This window comes from Bos indicus, chromosome 2 (genome assembly GCF_029378745.1).
Source record: "Bos indicus isolate NIAB-ARS_2022 breed Sahiwal x Tharparkar chromosome 2, NIAB-ARS_B.indTharparkar_mat_pri_1.0, whole genome shotgun sequence".
NCBI lineage: Eukaryota > Metazoa > Chordata > Mammalia > Artiodactyla > Bovidae > Bos > Bos indicus.
The window spans coordinates 106,069,051-106,087,892 of NC_091761.1; the positions used below are offsets into that span (position 1 = coordinate 106,069,051).

The window sequence follows — 18,842 nt, forward strand, 5'->3', positions numbered from 1 at the left end:
ACTTGACTACTTGGAACCTCAGTTCCTTCGGCTGTAGCACAGAGATGACACGATCACCTCCCACATGCCATGAGCCCTGCATGAAATCACGTGTCTGTGTGCTTCACTACTGTTTTCATCACTGTTCCCTAGGGTCTGACACCCATCTTCCCAGTCTCACTGGGACACGGGCATGGAGGGAAGGGAGGGGGAGAGCCCGGCTAGAAAGAAGGCTCCAGGAAAGAAAGAGCCTGGCGCTTTGGCATGTTTGACATACTTGGCGTACTCGGGAAGTACAAGAGGTGCAGCTGGTTTCACTGTGCACTTGGGGGGCAGGGGAGCTGGCAAGGGGCGAGTCCACCAGACTGCACGGCTGCAGGAAGGTGTCTGCGCTTTGCCTTGAGGGCGTGGGGGCTCCCGAGGCGAAACCCAGGGAACTGACGCCGAGTCCCAGGGAAGCTGGCATGGAGGTGAGCTGAGAGGGTGGGTGGGGATGCGAGAGGCAGAAGGGCTTCTGTCAGTCACCCAAGCGAGAGAAGTCACATAAGATGAGAAGCTCAGGGACTCAAGCTGTATGGGAGCGGGGAGAGGTGCTGGCAATTGATGGGAGACGACAGAGGGAGGCAGCCGGTGGCAAGTATGTGGGTGATGGTGTCAGTCGCCGAGACCGGGCACAGGGGCTTCCTGCTGATTTCACCATGTGATCTGAGACAAGACACGGACTCCTCTGGTGGCAGTGACAGCCGAGCCCAGGCGGTTCCAGGAACATGTGAAAACAATGACTGCAAAAGCCTGCCAGCCAGCAGGCCCTCTGCCGAGGCCAGCCGGGGGCTTCTTAGACTCTCCCCTCAGTTGCCACAAGGGAAGGACTGTGGCTTGGCATCTTTGCAGTACTCCCAGTGCCAAGGCACACACCCCCAGACACCTTCCACACGCCCTGAACACACCAGCCACACACCAACCACATGACATCCACAGGCCAACCACACCCCTTCACACACCCTCCACGCTCCAGCCGCACACCAGCCACACACCACCCACCTGCCACCACGTACTATCCAAACGCCTTCCCCATGCCATTCACATGCTATCTGTAGGCCACCCACATACCTTCTTCATGTCATCCACACACAAACTACATGCTATTTCCATGCCATCCATCACCTGCCATGTGCCATTCACACACACCTACATGCTCGCCATCCGTGTGCTCAGCCTCTCCTCCCAAATGAGAACCAGGCACCCACTTGGAACCCCAAGGACATCCCAGCCCCGCCAGGGCCCCAAGCCTCTCATTTCCACAAAGACACGCTCCCCTCCCCCACGGCCCCGCCAGCCACTCACCTTTGCAGGTGCAGCCCTCTCGGGTGATGACCTGTCGGCAGATCCCACAGGGCTTCACCTTCTTGAAGGTCTTCACCTTGAAGTGGTGAGTCTTGGGGGCCTCCAGGTCCTCTGGCTGTGGGAGGAGAGGCACAGAGGTCAGGCTGGGCTCCTGGGGAAAGAGCTGGGAGACCGAGGGAGAAGCAGGCCAGCACTGGGGGAAGGAGAAGTGAGAGCCCCTTCAGCCGTGAAGGGCCTGAGCCCATTTCTGGAAGGAGGTGCCCATGGAAAGAGAAAGCTATGGGTGTGACCCAGACTCCCAGACGGCAGTGGGGCTCAGACAACCAAAAACCCCAGCATCCAGGCACCACAGGCTCCTCCATGGTTTCTTAACCACTCTTTCTGTATTAGCAAAGTGCACTGATTTTAAGCGTGCTGCTCAATACAATCTGACACATGTATGCCCCCTGGGTTCACACCCCTGGAGGCTCCCTGGTGACCTCAGTCACTATCACCCCAAGGTAAGCTCTATTGGCTTCTGTCACCAAAGACCCATTCTGCCAGGTTTTTAAACCTCATATGATAGAATGGCACCGTATATACTCCTCTGTCTGCTTCCTTGACTCCGCAAGAACCTGTGAGATTCACCCCTGTGGTCACACAGAACAGCAGCGCCCTCCTTCTCGCCGCTGCATAGTACTCCCCGTGCGCATGCAGCTAACTTCATCCACCCCTGCTGACGGCCCTCAACGTCTCACCCCTGTGAGTGCACTGCCCCTCAGTTCTCTCTCGAATCCTCATTATTACTCCCTGCCTCAGCCCAGAAGTCTTCTTCCATCTTTATTTCTATTTCCTCTTCTTTACATTATGAAAATATCAATAGGTTAAATACCCTTTTTTAAAAATTTTCTTTTAGCTGCATGCAGCATGTAGGATCTCAGTTCCCTGACCAAGGACTGAACCTCCACCCTGCACTGGAAGTGTGGAGTCTTAACCACTGGACCACCAGAGAAGTCCCTAAATATCCTTTTTAAAATGACACCACCACACACATGGGATGAGAGACAGGCTGGCAGTCCAAGCCTTCTCTATGTCTGGCTTTCTGTGAGCTCTGGGCCAGCCGCCAGCCGACCACTAACGGGGCCTCAGTTGCCCCCTCCAGACAGTGCGAGGTTGGGCTCCACACCCCCTTGTGACCACAGATGTAAACACACTCTAAGTCACAAAGTCCTCCACGCTGCTTAAGACCCCCTCCCTCCTCCCACCCGCAGCCCCCAGCCCAGGCACAGGCTGTTCCAAGGACACCCCAGGAAACCACGCCCTGAGTGCAGACGCTGCTCCTCTCCCAGGCACCTCCCCCTGGTGTCTGACTGGATTTATTCCCCGGCTCAGGCAGCAGGGGCCAGCAGAGCATAGACACTGAGCTGCCCCACTGGCTCCCCAGGCACAGAACTTTCCAAAGCCCCCGGCACACGCATGGGCACACACAGATGCGACTGCACACCCCACCATTCCAGGGAGAAGATTCTTTTTCTCCAAGTCCCCCTCCCAGCACCCCAGTCTGAGCCTCCCAGCTCTAGGTGCTCAGGGGACGGCTGGCAGAGTCCCAGAAAGTTTTGATAGCAAATAGACATACATAAATGTGTGCAATGCCTGTAGGTTGGAATACAAACCCAGCATGTCCAGGGCTTGCAGCTGAGAGCCCTGTAGTGCTGAGTCCTGGGTAAAGGAGATGGAGCCACGAGAGACACAGAGAAAAACAGATGAAAGGAGAGGCAGAAAGCCAGCAGGGAAAGAGGCAGAAAGACAGAGAGAGGCAGAGGGAGAGAGAGACAGAAACAAAAGAGGAAAATACAAAGAGAGACAGAGACAAAGAGAAAAGCAACAGTTGGAGAAGAAAAAAAAAAGAGGATCAAGATAAAGGCAGAAACAAAGGCAGAGACAAGCAAGCACATACAGAGAATGAGAATGATTAGATGGAAACACAGAGACTATAAAGGGAACCAGAGTCTCAAAGGGGAACAGACAGACAAAAAGGACACAGGAGCCAGCTTGAAGGGGCTGCTCAGATCTGGGAAGACGTGAGCATCAATACATCATGATAGTAGTGATTCATCAAAATACATGCTGACAGTAATGGCAGTCCATACTGATATGTGAAATAAGTGAAAACACTGAAAGGCTGGTGAGGAACAGAGCATTTACGAGGCTCAGAGCACCTCCCCACATCATGCTTATAAATTACAAAGGAGAAAAAAGTAACTCTGCCTGGCAGGCTCCGCTTTAATCAAGTGATCAAAGCTAACGTCACCGGTAAGGGGATGAGTGGAGATCGTGCGCTAGGGAGGGGATGGAATGAGAACAGAACATCATTTCTGCGATACTCCAGCCAAAGACACACAAGCTGAATCTAATCAAGAGGAAGCATCGGACCGACCCCAACGGAGGGACAGTCTACCAGTGAAGCGGCTTATAATCTTCCAAAGTGACAAGGTCACTAAAGTCAAGGAAAGGCTAAGGAGACTTCCAGACTGAAGGAGACTAAAGAGACCTGACAACCAAATGCCACCACTGATTCTGAACTGGATTCTTTCCACTCCCCTAAAGGACATCAGGAGGACAACTGGCCGATCTTCAGCGGAGACCAAGGATGAGAAGGTAGTCACTCATCAGTGGCAATTTTCTGACTTGGATGGCTGTGCTGGGTTAGGTAGGAAAAGTCCTTGTAGGAAAATAGGGCCGTATTCAGAGAGGGTGGGAGAAGGCAATGGCACCCCACTCCAGTACTCTTGCCTGGAGAATCCCATGGACGGAGGAGTCTGGTGGACTGCAGTCCATGGGGTCGCTAAGAGTCGGACCTGACTGAGCGACTTCACTTTCACTTTCACACATTGGAGAAGGAAATGGCAACCCACTCCAGTGTTCTTGCCTGGAGAATCCCAGGGACGGGGAAGCCTGGTGGGCTGCTGTCTATGGGGTCACACAGAGTTGGACACGAATGAAGTGACTTAGCATAGCATAGCCTTCAGAGAGGGTACAGCAATGGGTCAGCTACTCTCAAATAGTTCAGGGGCAGCGGGGAAGGCTCTCTGCACTGTATTTGACACTTTTCTGAAGTTTTAGATTGTCTCAAAATTCAAAGAGAGACAGACTATATGTTGAGATGGTGGGGAGGCAGAAGGGAGCAGAGATAAAGCCCAGAGCCGAGACAAAGAGAGCAGAGGGTAGTGAAGCCAGCAGGTGCAGGAGCCCAGCCGTGCCCCTGTTGGCTGGACCAGGCAGCAGGACCCAGGTTCTGATATTCCAGACACTTTATTCTGGGAGCTTCAGCTGAGGTTGGGGGTGAGGGGGTGGACTGAGAGTGGGGGCTGGGCACTGCCCAGCTCTGGACTTGACCCAGTACCTCTTATCCCACACCAGGAGGAGCAGGTGAGTCCTCTCCTATTCTGAGGTCTCACCTCCCGTGTTTTCCCATCTCAGCCCCCTGCTGGCGACCTTCCAAATTATCTCTGTCACTGACCTTCCAGGGAGGGGACCCAGTCCCTTGTCAACTGCAGTAGCCAAGGCTTAGATGGGAGGAGAAACAGGGAAGGGATTTGGGGTTCAATTTAAGGCATGTTTGAAGGGGCATGCAGGAAGCCCTAAAGCCCAGTCATCTCAAGCCTACTCTGCCCCCGGAAGCCTGCCTCTCCCACCCTACTAAGTCAGCAGAGCTCCCCATACCAGCTTATCTTCCAGCCTTATCTGCCTACGACCCCAAATCTAGCCCTTCCCCTAAAGCCCGGGGAAAGAGGCCCCCCCAACTAAAGCAAAGTCAGGGCAGTGGAATCTGCCCAGTAAACAGAAGAGGAGCAGACTGGCCTTCCAGGCTGACCAGCAAACACCCAGGCTTCTCCCCTGGGTCCTGGGCTTGCTTGCTCTGCTTGGACAACTCCATAAAGTCTGGTTTACAAAATCTCCTCCCCCGTGGGCTTGGAGAACAGACATGAGGTTCAGAAAACATGCTCTCCGGCCTTGGTCACGGCATCTTTGAGCTGCCCTGGGTGATGGTCCGTCACACACCTGTCCCCTATATCCACCCCATCCTGGTTCTCTGGCTAAAGGATCTCTGGGATCTCTGGGATGGAAGTCTAGAGACCAGCTTTCTAGACTGGCAGTCTTAGGACCATCAGTGGCCTTCTCTGGGCCTCATAGTCCCCAGATGGAAGTGAGGGGTTTGGACAAGACAGCCTGGGTGTACACAGTATCCGGGAAACAATGGGCCAGTCTGAGAGGAAGGGACTGTGGGATCTAGGGGGTGGGACTTGCTGACGTTTACAGAGAGAGAGCTGTCTAATGGGGCATCACCCCTCCGTGAGGGGCTAGGCAACCCCAGTGGGAGTGAGGAGACCAGCTGGGCCATGCCCAGGAAAGTGACCCCAGGTCATAACCTTGACTCTGCCAGCATCTCTGGCTATATACACTGGGGTGTCTGGTAATCTTGTTAAGAGTCATCCACAGAGGTCTGAAGATTTCCTGGGATGACGGAGGAGGAAGTATAGGGTAGAATATCTTCAAATATCTGAAGGAGCTGTCATGGCTGTGAAGTTTCTAAAGGCAAAACAAAACCCCAGTGGGTAGAAGGTGCCAGAACTCATGATTAGACAAGGGGAAAAGAACTTTCAAACAATCATAGGTCAAAATCCAGAGGAAGAAGATAAACGAGGGTCTAGCACCTCCCCTGCCCCGCCCACGGTTACTCCCCAGGTACAGGCAGAGGATGAGAACGGAGCCCATAAAGCACCATGCTCAAGGGTAACGGCTTGTTATGACAATAAGCATCATTTTCCCTGACAAGTGGCAGACAGCCTCACAAAGCACACTGGCCCCTCCCTTGCCGGATTAGCTTCTAACGGATCTAGGGAAAATTCAGAGCAGAAGAGGCCCGGCCATGGCAGAAGCTGCCTGGTCTGTCCCCAGTCCACCTCTCTTGAGAGCCAGAACTCAGAAAGGGAAGGGGTCCCAGCTGAAGTCATTCTTCTCCCCTCTCCAAGCCCAGAGCCCTAGCCCGGCAACAAGCCCAGCCAGCGTCAGAGGGCTGTTCTGGCCCTCTGGGGGAATCTCTCCCTGCCCTCCTCCCCACTGTTCAGTCAAGCTGCCTGCCAGAGGGGTGTGGCACATCTGGCTTGGGCAGCCTCGGCGGGAGTTCTTGGCCTTGGGCTGGGAATGGCTGTTTACTGGCTCCTCCCGGCCCCATGGGGCAGAGCGCAGTGGAGTGGGGGTGTGATGAAAGGGGACTGATAACCCTAGAGGTCCTCAGCTCATGAGCTCCTGACCCCAAAAACATCCCCAGCCCTGCCCCACTGGGCTCCCTGGGCCCCATACTAGGAGCCATGGATGACGAGGCCAGAGGACAGAAGTCGGCAAGCCGGTAAGCCTTGGGAAAGAAAATCACGATAAAGCAGGCCCCGGACAGACCTGGAGTGTCATTCAGTCCTCTCCCAGCAATCCACCCCTCCGTGTCTCATCACGGTCGGCTGGGACACCAGGACCTGGTTGGCATCAGCGCTTATTTCTGTGAGGAAGACTGGGACTCCCAGTGGAGCTACAGGCTGGAGTCTGGGACACTCCCCACCACCAGCACCACAAATGCAAGCTCCCTCCAGCCCCATCTCACCTTCACATACACACCACCCCACCAAAGTTCCTCTTCACCATCACCCCCCAGCCCCTAGCCAGCTAATGCGCTGACCGTGTTCTTGGTCGCTCCGGGTGGAAAACTCTGAGTCACTCTCAACGCCTCCCAGCCCTCCACCCTCCAATCCAACCAGCTGCCAGACTCTGTAAATTTTGCTTCCTAAATATTCTCTTGGCCCTCCTGTGCTTTTTCATTCCATTGCCTTTGCCCTATTAGAGGCCCTGTCACTTTTTTGCCTGGGCACTGTTGCCTGTGGCAACAGCCTCCTGGTCTCCTTCCGCCCTGCACAGCCTCTAAGGTACACAGTTTTCTGGGGTCACCCCCACTCACTGCGAAAGGCTTCCATGCCTTCCCGAGCATCCACCATAAAACGTGCGTTCCCTCCAATCAGCAGGGAGCAGCCTTGGTCCATACCCGGCCCACCCAGCCATCTCAGTCCACATGCCCCATTCCCTGACTCCCTGCCTTGGATCCATACCTGAGACCTGGTTCTGCCGTTCCCTCTTCCCAGAATGTCCTTCCTGCCTCTCAGCATGTCAGGCTTCTAGGCATCCTTGAAAGCTTCATTCAAACCTCATCCCCGAAGGGAAATCTTCCCAAATAACGTCCCCACCATCCCTTTCAAAATCGGTCTCTCCATACTACTTTTCTTTTTTCATTGTGGAAAGTTTAAAAGCTCTGGAAAAGATGGACATGCATATGCCCTTGGCCCCGACTCACTGCTTGTGAGCATTCTGCCACTTCTATCCACCCTCTGTCTCTGTCCCCTACCTCAATCCAATATAATCACCACCCTCAGGAAATTCGACCTCGCGACAATAGCATTATCCAACATTCAGTAATATATTCTGATTTCCCCTTTTGCCACAATGACACCCATACGAGCTGGGTCTTTGCCTTTGTTTTTATTTTGGACTCAGGATCCAGGCAGGATCTTGTATTACGTTTAGTTGCTGGGTTTCCTTCCTCTTCTTTCACGTGGACACATGACCCCACCTTATGATTTCTCTTTGATGACGTGGACTTTTTTGAAGAGCCCAGGCTGTTTTGCAGAATGGCCCTCGGTATCTGGATGTGTCTGATCATTTCCTCATGATTCGATTCGGGCTAAGGGTCACCCAGCACCCCTTCCTTTCCTCAGTCATTCGTGCTTGGCGCCCCGTCACAGCGCCCTGTTCAATCCGACTTGTTAGCAAGGTGACCCCTGGCAAGTTAATTAACCCCTGTCTGCCTCACTTTACTAATCTGTTAAGTGGGCTAATCGTAGCAACCATCTATAGATTGTGACAAGGCCTGAAAAGCCACCGGAACAGCGCCTGACACATGGTAAGCACTCACTTAGATGTGGACTCTTGATTTGTGTTGTCACGCCTGGGTGTGCACTGGACTTGTCCACCAGGCACACGCACCTGCATGGGCTTCTGCTCCGTGTCCACTGTGTCCAGAACAATGTGAGCCCAAAACATGTCAGAAGGAGCAAATCCAATGGAGTTGCTGCCTGACCTCATTCCCTGCAGTGGTTTCACCCATTGCCACTGTCCTGCCCTCAGGGGACAGAACACGGGTTCAGGGGGTCCTCACAGCTGAGGAGCGAGCTCTCCTATGCCAAGCAGCCCTGGGTCTCCAAGGGAGGAAAGATGCAGAGAATGGCTGTAACTGAGCTCCCCATGTGACAGAGGAGCACGCAGACGCTTGGGCAGCCTGGATTCTGCCTGGTGGCCTTCGGCCCCTGACAGGGCTTCCTGAGCTGGCCCATCTCTCACCATTGGCCTGCCTCTCTCTCTCTCTCCCCACTTGGCTGCTTTATAAACCGTGTCCCAACGTTTTTGAGCATTAAGCCCCGGGTCCCTTTTTGTGCTCTAACCTGAAAAAAATCAGCTCCTGGAGTGGGAGGGCACAGTGAAGGTGAAAGTGTTAGTCGCTCAGTCGTGTCTGACTCTTGAGACCCCACGGACTGTAGCCCTCCAGGCTCTTCTGTCCATGGAATTCTCCAGGCAAGAATACCAGCGTGGATTGCCATTCCCTTCTCCAGGGGATCTTCCCAGCCCCGGGATCAAACCTGGATCTCCTGCATTGCAGATAGATTCTTTACCATCTGAGACACCAGGCACAGAGATGTGGGTGGTCTGAAACCCCATTAACGGGCCTGGCCTGATGGTGAGGGCCTGGCACGGCTTCCCTCACTAATTCCTCACCGCAACATCCTAGTGAGGCTGAGGATGCTCTGGGGCACCAGGGAAGCCAGGATGGAATGAAGATTCAGATTCATGTCTGTCTGAGATAGGGTCCCCAGTCCCTAAGCATGGCAGTACCACCACTTCCGAAGGTGTGTCAACAGCTGCCGCCTGTATTATCTGGAGAAGCCTTGGCAGTTACATTGTCAGGACTCCTCTGCGCAAAGGCCATCTTCTGGCCAGTTTACCCCATCTTATCTTTCCTCAGTTATCCTTACTTCCTGCGCTTGGGTTTCTGCAGTCTCAGCTTCATCTTTGGATCTAGTTTAAAGTTCACCTCCCAAGAGGAGAACATCTCTTTCCTGATATGTCCCTCCTTCTCCCTCAGTCTAGGCGAGGTCTCTCCTTAAATGTCCTTACAGATTCCCTCTTGGATAATATCCATCTTACTGCAATCATTTGTCCAGTATCTGCCAGCTTCTTGAAGAAAGTGGGCACTCCATGATCAGTGGCGAGATAGGTGGAGGGAATATGGGTGGGTGGTGCTTAGATGGCAGCACAGTGCTTTCCTAACATCATTTCCCATCTCTGGGCTGCTGGCCACCAACCCCTCAACCCAGAGGTGCAAAACCCCCAGCCCATACCCTTCCACTTTTCAGGAGCACTGAACCCACCATGGCCCCCTGGGCAGGCCACTTGCCCTCTGTGGGACCCCTTCGCCTTGGCCAGAAACTGGAACTAGCCATCCTTGCCCTTCCTACCTCACAGAATTACAGTGAGGTTCAAACAACATAGTGTAAGTCAAGGACCTGGAGACAAGGAAGGCACAGGGAGGCTACTTGGCTGCCCGGACCACACAGCTAGTAAGTGGCTGAGCCAGGATTTGTCCCCGGAATCCGTGCTCTGACTATGCATGCTGCCTGCAGGAGAAAGCCTGCGTGTTCTGAGCCTTCACACTGTCCTCACACTCCACCTGCCCTTCCCGGGAGATCCCCAGAATGGAAAGCCCTGCATGGGGAGGCGGGAGAGCCAGGCCCTGGTTGTGCCTCTAACCTTGTGCGGCCTTGAACTGCACCGTCGTAGAAAGGGAGCTAACATTTCTTGAGCCCTTACTGAGGGAGAGACACTATTCTAAAATGTATTGGCTCCTTTAAAACCTAACAACCCTATAGGTAGGTGGGGAAACCAATGGAGAAACAGAGATTTGAAGTCACCTGCCTAAGGTCACAGAGCTCCCAAGTGACAAGGCAGGATGAAACCCAGGCTCTGCTCTCTTGGCCGGCCTGCCATCCTTCCTCTGAGCACCACAGAAAAACAGTACCGTATTGCTCCCTGACTGTGGGCCTCGAATGTCATGTTGAAAAATTTTACAAAGGGGTCTGTTTTATTTCAGACCTTGTTAGTGTCACACCACCCAGCCTAGCTCCCAAGCCCACAGTCAGGAGGCCCCACGGTGGGCACAACCCTACAAGCCAATGAAACTCCAAAGAGAGCGAGTTCAGGACCGAGGGATCTGAGTCGGGTTCACAGGGCAGAAGTGCACGCCAGGCAACCGGGAGCTCACGAGGACCCTCTGACAAAAATGTGTGCTTAGCGCTGGGAGGGACATGGGCTCCAGAAGAGAGAACACTTCTTTGTCTGCAGCTGCAAGCAGCCTCAGAGGACAGCATCCAAGTTCCTGTGAGAAACTCAGGATGAAGAGTCAACTGATGAGCCAGAGGCCACACGGCTCACTCAGCACAGGCCCAGCGCTGTACTTGGCCCCTGGCCGCCGTGCCTTGTGGCTCTCTCAGCCCCACCTAATAAGCCCTCTCCCAGGGCCTGCAGCTCTAACACCAAAAAACCTCAATTAATAGGCATGTAATTATTTTCTAAATAAACCATACTTGAATATGTAATAGCAAACAATGGGAGCATTTGATGAGAAAATCAAGTTACGCATGATATACAGCTACGCACCTCAGCTAATAAAGTGATTTTTATTCCTACAGCTTGTTAAAACTATGTGTTATGGACAGATGACTCCGTGGATGAAATGTGTGCAGCTATTCCTGGGGAGATTCCCCGCCGCCAACACATATCAGACCTGGGATGCAGGGCATCCTATAAGCCAAGCAGGGTCTTGTGGAGTGGGATGAGGGACCCACATTTACTGAGCAGCTACTATGTGCTGGGTACCTGGTTTTCTGACGCATGTCATCTCTGGCCTCACCCCAGCCAAACAAGGTGTGTGTTCTTCTCCCTATTTTACAGATCAGGAAACTGAGGCTCAAGGAGGGAACTGTGATAGCCAAGGCTGCCCATCTGATAAATGACAGGAGGAGGATCTAAGCCCAGCCCTGCCTGGTGACAAAGGCCACCCACCTCCCACCAGCAGGTGCCTCTCAAGGTGGGAGCAGCCCCCTTGTCAAGGTCTCCAAGACCTCTGTATCTCCTCTCCATAATTTGCACCAGCTAGTCCTCCCCTCCCTGCTACAAACTCATACCCCAACCCACAGAGGTCCATGCAAAAAAGAGGAAAGTTGCTGGGACAACTGCAAGGGAGGATCCGGGACAAGAAGTTTGATGGGATCAGGACTGTGCCCCGGGACCAGTCCTCGCCGCTCCCCCCAGACTTGGGCCCACCCTGGCGATGGGCATCCATGCCAGAGCAGAATGGGGAAAAGACATCCTCCTCCCCAGTCCACTCCACCAGCCTCTTCCACCACAGAAAGGTGCCCACTGGGTTGTCCCATGAAGCTGGAGAGGGACCGGGGCGGGGAGTCACAGGAGAGAGGACAGGAAAAGGAGGGGGGAGAACCTTAGAGAAATCGTAGCATCCACACCAGCCCTTGGTCTCCAGTCCCCTCTCCCAGCTCTCGGGGAGAGGAGTCACCTGGACAAGGCACTCATGCTCACCTCTTGGCACCTCCCCTCCGTCACCCTCATTTCACCCCCCAGGGAAACTGAGGCTCACAGCCACGAGGCACTTTTCCCACAGCCTCTCTGCTGACGTGGCCTTGTCTCCATCCACAATAGCATCACCCCGGAAGTTTAACCACCAACCTTCCCGCCACAGGCCTCCCTCCCTGCCCGGCTCCATCCTCAGCACCGTCTACAGAGCTCTTCCAGAGCTGGGCCCAGGGAGCCAGAAGGGCCTGGAGAGATGAACTTGGCCATGGCTCCCATTATACAGATGTGGACAGCAGCCCAGCGAACCCCGTCTGTGCAGGACGCTCCAGACGCCTTCAGTCTGTTACTGAGAGCCCCACACGCCACCCAAACACCCTCATCCCAATGCTCCTCACTTCCCCTCTCTGCCTAGGTCTGACGTCCCGCTGTTGTCCTTCAGCCTGGGCTCCAGCCTAAGCTCAGGAGGGTCCTCCCCAGGGCCAGCTGGAACAGGGAAAGGGAAGGGAAGACCACATCTGGACCCGGGACTGAAGCGCCATCCCCCAAACCAGCCGGCACTCTCTCAGAGACCAACATTAACCTCGGCCAGGGAAGACTTCCTCGCCCTCCTGACCCTTGCATGCCTTCGCCCAGCCCGACAGCCTAGCCAAGCCCCTCTGAGGAAAGGGTCTCCAGCCCCTGCCCCCTCCAGCAGCCGTCAGCCCCCTCTCTCCTTCTGACAGGCCTCAAGACTTTTAACCCTCACCGTGTGGCCCCAGACCTGCCTGCCTACCCCTCAGGCACTCGCCCGACACACACCTTCCCGAATCTGGGGCCAAGAAAGGGGAAAGACAAGGCCTGTCTTCCTCCTTGGGACTAGGGGGTGCGTGGGGGTGGTTCTTGGTAAGGGTGGGAGGGCTGTGGAGGAAGAAGTGGCAATGGTTAGCAGTTGAAATTGGGGTAAAAGTGACAGAATCCAAGCAGAACTTCCCTCCAGCCGGGCTTCTCCAGATTTCATTTTCTAGATTAATACCCCTTGTTCCCCAGGCCCCCTACCATCGCGCCTTCCTCAAACTCTGAGGCTGAGCAACTTGAGGGGTGATTAATTTCGCCCCCAGTGCAGGGGAGGGGTAGTGTGGGAGTGGGAATGGAGACAGGAGAAGCTCCAAAAAGAAACCAACTTTGTGATGGCTTCTTCGCCTCACAGCTCCTGGGCTCAGCTGGGGGAGAAGGCGGGGGGTGGGGGACTGGACCAACCGGCAGAACTGGGGTGAGGGGCCCCCACTGATGGGGAAGGACTCAGGCTGAGAGTCTACTCAATTCGGTCCCTCAGAGGCAGAAAGGCCCCCTCCTTCACAGCCAGCACTCCCCCCACCCCAGGCTCTCAGCATCAGGCTAAGGTTGAAGGGACCAGGGTAGGGGCTTCGACCTCCTAGCTAACACAACCACACGTACCCAGAGCATGCAGGATAGACAGATCCATGTCATCTTCGCTGAGTGCTGTCCCTGGGGCCACGTTGGGGCTGGCGGATGGTCCCCCCCGAGCTCACAGCCCCCACAGAGCAGGCAGAAGGGAGCTCTGAGTCCGCAGCGGCCTCGGCTCTGGCTCAGTCAGCATCGCTCGCCCTGCCTGCCTCCAACTCACCCTCCCTCCCCCTCCTCCCCCCACTCCACCCCTTGTCCCAGCCTCTTGTCTCCTCCCGCCTCCCAGCTCCACTGGTGGCTTGCAGGGTCTGAAGCCTTTGCTTTGCAAGGGGTAAGCAGAAGGCGGAACAAAGGGACAGCTACTGGAGACGGCCCCTCCCCACCCAAACCTCCCCTGTACCCCCAATCCCAGACACCCAAGCCCTGTGAGCTACCGGGCTGCTCCTGCCTTCTGCTCCTGCCTTCTGGTTCCATCCAGCACTACTGGCCAGGAGTCTGCTTTACTCCCCACAGATCCCTACCCCCAGAACCCCGATGGAGGGACAAACAGACAAGTGATGGCACAGCCTGAACTGTGGTTCTTCAGGCCCGTCCCATCTCCAAGGACACACACATGCCCTCCTGCCCTGGGAACACACTCCCTTGCACACACTTAGCTAGGTCGGGCTCTGGTGCCCATTCAGTGAGCTCTGAGCCTGCACCTCGCTTGACTCAAGAGAAACCAGGCCTGGGATGGCTGGAAAATGGCCCTGCCCTCGGGGCTGTGAATTTCGTTCCAACTTTTTCCTACTTTTTTTTCTTCCCCTTCTTTCTTTCTTTTCTCCAAACATCTGTCCCAGCCCTTCCTGCCCTTCCTAAAGGAGCCCCGCTCCAGGCTCCCGCGAGAGTCTGTTTTTCTTGACTGTGCCCTGGGCCAACATTTGGTTTGCATTTCCCCACTTCCTCCTCCGCCTCCCTGGCTCCCCCTCCCAGGGCCGTTTTCACCTCCCACCATTCCAATGCCTATTTCTCCCGAACACTGTCCCCCCTACTCACTCCTGCCAGCCCTTCCCTGCCCCCCACCACCTTAGCCCAGGGACTAGAGTTTGGGGTCCAGGGTAGGGGGGAAGACGAGGGGTACAGATTCCAAATGCATTCCCAGGGCTCGCTGCAGGGGAATCCAGCAAAATCTGCCCCGCGCCTTCATTGTCTCAACTCCCCCCTCCACTGTTCCCCCAGAAACTTTCCTCTTTGAGCTCTGGCCACAGCTGGACCAAGCGAGGGTGGGTGGGGCTGGTGAATCACCCACACTATTTTTTTGGAGACTTCCAGGGGAGGGAAAGAGGGCTCAGCCCCACCCCCTTCTGTAGACACACACACACACACATACACACACACACACACACACACCAGGACACACAGTCCAACTCACACAAACACACAGAATGCCGAGGACAGGGCCCCACCCAGAGTAGGCACTCTGAGACCATTTTCTTGGATTGAGTAACTTGGCAAGAAAGTCCTCTTGCATGAGGACTTATGTACACACCAGCGTGTGGTACATGCCCTGGGCCACATGTAAAAAAGGTTGTGCATCCCCTGCCTCTCTCCCCGACTCACCCAAGAACATGCCTTCACCACTCTCTGTCAGCACCACACGCGGTGCCATCCCAGCGTAGCGTCTATACGACCAGCCTCTCCCCTCAGGTGGACCTGTCCAGCCAGGTGTACTGGCTTCCAGCCCACAGTCCAGTCAGGACATCTACCTAGGAAACCCCAGAATGAGAGGGAAACATTCACACTTTGTCTGGGGAAGGGCTGCCATGTGCGGAAGTGCAGGTTGTGTACTGCACAGAGGACTCTATTCCTTGGCAATTCCGAGAGGTCAGGGGAGGACACTATAGCAAGATGTCTCATTCCGGTCCCTCCTGGGGCAGGTGCCTGAGTTAAGAGTCTTTGCTCTGATGACGACATGATAAGGTAAAAAAATCAGGGCCCTTCTCACATCTCTCCAAGCCCTTCTGCAGAGCCGTGGAGCAATCAAGGATTCTGCCTCTACCCTATATCCCTTTCCAGAACCACAGTGCCCCTGGATATCCCCTCCCAAGCCTGCCAGGGCTCAAATGACAGTTTAGCCAACACTGTAATGAAACAGAGTCCCACATGTAGTGGGCCCTGCAGCCACCGCTGGGGATGGCCACAGGCAGACACTCCTGCCAACCCTTCGTCTCGACTGGCTGGAGCTCAGGGCAATATAGGAAGGGGGCCTCTCTGGGAGCCCCTGAGCCCACCCCTAGCCACCACCACCAGCGCTGCCAGCCCTCCCAAGGGTTCAGCCAGCTCAGCCCTGCCATCCCCGCACTCATTCCCACCCCATCTCCCCCCGCCCTGCTCCCACAGCCCTGCCCTTTACAGCTGGCATCACTAGATGTGCCTGCCGGCGGCTATCTCAAGAGTTCTGAGAAATCACCTTGCAGCTTCCCAGAAATGCTGAACAAGGCCAAAGACCAAGTCACAGTGACACCAATTTGTCTGGCCTCCCACGCAGCCCAAGGGGACCCTGCAGCCCCCAGGCCAGCTCCCTCTGCAGTCCCTTGAGCTGGGACTGAAAGACAGGAGTAGAGAACCCTAGTGCTGAGGGTCTTCTTGGAAGAATCCGGCCCCCAGAATTCCCCCATCCCTCTTTTCTGAGACTACGGGGGTCTCTCTTGTATTTTAATCTCTCACAGTCGGAAAGTCTTTCCTCCTACCCAATCACCATCTTCCCCATTGCAGGTTCAACTCTGCCACCAGAAGTGTCTCTAAACTGTATGTGATGACCCTGTTTCAGGACCCTGTTACCAATTATTCATCCTTCCCAGCTGGTTCCCCTGCTCCACCCACACAAGGAGAGTTCCTTGGGCAAGGATCTGTCCTGTGTTTGGTATCCTGAGAGCCCGGCATATAGCAGGTATCAGACATGATTGTAGAAACAATGGATCAATCTACCAATCAATAGGTCCCGACATATTTTCCTACTTCTACCACTTACTATCCCCTTCCCAGGGTTTCCCCGGAGGCTCAGCAGTAAAGAACCTGCCTGCAATCCAAGAGTCGCAGGAGACATAGTTTCAATCCCTGGGTCAGGAAGATCCCCTGGAGGAGGGCATGACAACCCACTCCAGGATTCTTGCCTGGAGAATCCCATGGACAGAGGAGCCTGACAGGCTACTGTCCATAGGGTCACACAGAGTCAGACATGACTGAAGTGACTTAGCACGCACACAGCAAGCATGCATCCCCTTCCTAGGGGCTTCCCACATGGCACAAGTGGTAAAGAATCTGCCTGCAATCTAAGAGTTGCAGGAGACATAGTTTTGATCCCTGGCTTGGGAAGATTCCCCTAGAGGAGGAAATGGCAACCCATTCCAGGATTCTTGCCTGGACAAGCCCATGGACAGAGGACCATGGCGGGCTACAGTCTGTAGGGTCGCACAGAGTCAGACACGACTGAAGTGACTTGGCACACACACATGTACGTTCCCTTCCCAAACCCTCCTCCTGGTCCACTTCAGCACCCCCTGAAAGGATGTTGGCATACCTTGCCAACACACCCAAATTTCCTCAGCACCATATCTTCCTGCCACATGCTGATCTCTGAGCTCTCCCAGAAGGGGGAGTCTCCAGAGGCTGGACCAGTATCGCCCTTCCTGGGGTCCTGACCCCATGCCTGGACCAGGGACTCACAGGCAGAAGCTGTGGGCTGGTTGGGTCTTCCGGGCTGAGATCCCAGAAGCCTCAGCACCTGCCCCCACCCTGTGCCATGACACCCACTGCCCCGGCCATTTCTGCAGCGGCTGGTGTTTAACCCCACTCTCCTCTCTGCAGGCCCAGCCTTCCTGCTCGCTGCCCATGGCCCTCCAGCCTCTAGCTCAGCAGTCAGTTGAGGAAAGAGCCAGGACTGCAGGCTCTGGGGCCGGCGCTGAACTGAGGCAGAGGGAAGGGTGAGTGAGGGCAGGAATAGAGCTAACAGGCCTCGTAAGCCTGAGCCTGGCACGCCTGTATCCCAGCCTGTTTCCTCACCTGCAAAATGACAGAGCTGATGGTCTCAAAGGTCCCTGCCGGCCCCACAGGTGCTGTGGGGTGAGACCACACAAATCGGTGTGAGACCACCGATTTCCCAGGCCAAGATCCCCGCTCCCTCCAACCCATTCCTCCTCTCCTTCCACACTTGTCCATCAGAAAGTTCTTCCTGTTGTCAGCCCATCTCCTAATGGAGCATCAAGTCTTTTCTTGGTCACCATGGGTCACAAAATTCAAAGGTCACAGAACGTCAGAGCTGGAAAGACCTGGAGCCTTTCTAGGGGTCACAATCAAAACCTTAAGGGCCCCGACAGAAGGTAAATGAAAGGAGCAGGCAAGGAGTCCCTCAGAGACCCAGAGAGCTGGCAGGCTCAGCTAAAGGGGACCCCGCTCCTCGTCAACAGCTGCTATGGATCAGTGACATGGCCCACACTGTCAGATCTTTTGATCTGTCAAGAGAAGCCCCAGATCTATATTATCTAACAAAATCTTTTCTACAAAATATGAAAAGTGCACTTTTTAAGAGCTGGCTTTTTCTTCTTTTAAAGCTGTTCTGCCAGATTAAATTAAACAAGTCTGCCAGGAGGGTTTGGCTTTCGGGCACCGCTCACCTAAGCAGCCCCCTCATCTGAGAGAGGACAGCACTGCAACGGAGGGAGGGGTGGGATCGCCCGGTGTCACAGGGCTGTGGCTCCCAGCACCTGCTGTCCAGCTACTGTAGGACCAGAGTCATGCTCTTGCCTTTCCCCTGCCAACCCTGCAACCCGCTGCCTCCACACGGGGCCGCACACACCACAACCTTCCTCCCAGCCGGTCCCAGGGGCCTCCCGTTCAATAGACAGGAGCAGAGATGGTGCTGGGATTCTCCACCAACGTCCAACTACAGATTCCAACAGCACAGAACCCAGGAATCTGACACCAAAGCCCTCGGTAACTGCGTTATACCCTTTGGCCCCCTTGGGCAATGGCCTTTCGCTCCGTGCCCCTGGAAAGAGCAATATTAACTAATCATACATGTAACTGTGGTATCATATTTAAGCCTCCTACCAGCTCTTGTTTTACAGATGCAGAAACTGAGGCACAAAGAGATCCAGCAACTTGCTCAGCATCACATAGCTACCATGTGTGAGAGTGGAGTCCAGGGCGTCTGATAACACATCTTGTGGGTATCAAGAATTTTCCTGCTGTTCCTCTAGCAACGGTGTCACCCAGAGACTAGGGCTTATGGTCCCTATGTTAACTGTCCTCCCCACTCCTTGGCCGAGGAGAAGGTCAGCTGCCCAGGCCCAGGACTACCTTGGGTTGGGGGAAAAGGGGACACAGAGAGGGAAGCCAAGGACAGTGCTGCCACC

The 18,842-nt window shown here is 54.9% G+C and overlaps 1 protein-coding gene across 10 annotated transcripts in view; it reads right to left on the reverse strand.

Annotated features, from left to right (window-relative positions):
• TNS1 (tensin 1) overlaps positions 1-13,629 on the reverse strand; it is a 216,240-nt gene extending 202,611 nt beyond the window's left edge. For 9 of the 10 annotated variants that reach the window (XM_070772039.1, XM_070772026.1, XM_070772017.1 and 6 more), the window contains exon 1: positions 1,324-1,438. Coding sequence is in view for 1 of the 10 variants with exons in the window: in XM_070772002.1 (XP_070628103.1) it covers positions 1,324-1,438; positions 13,480-13,512 (148 nt within the window). In the remaining 9 variants the exon portion in view is untranslated. Of the gene's footprint in view, positions 1-1,323; positions 1,439-13,479 lie in introns of those variants that run through there. The other variant, XM_070772002.1, reaches the window with a different exon arrangement.
• Positions 13,630-18,842: the final 5,213 nt, after the last annotated feature.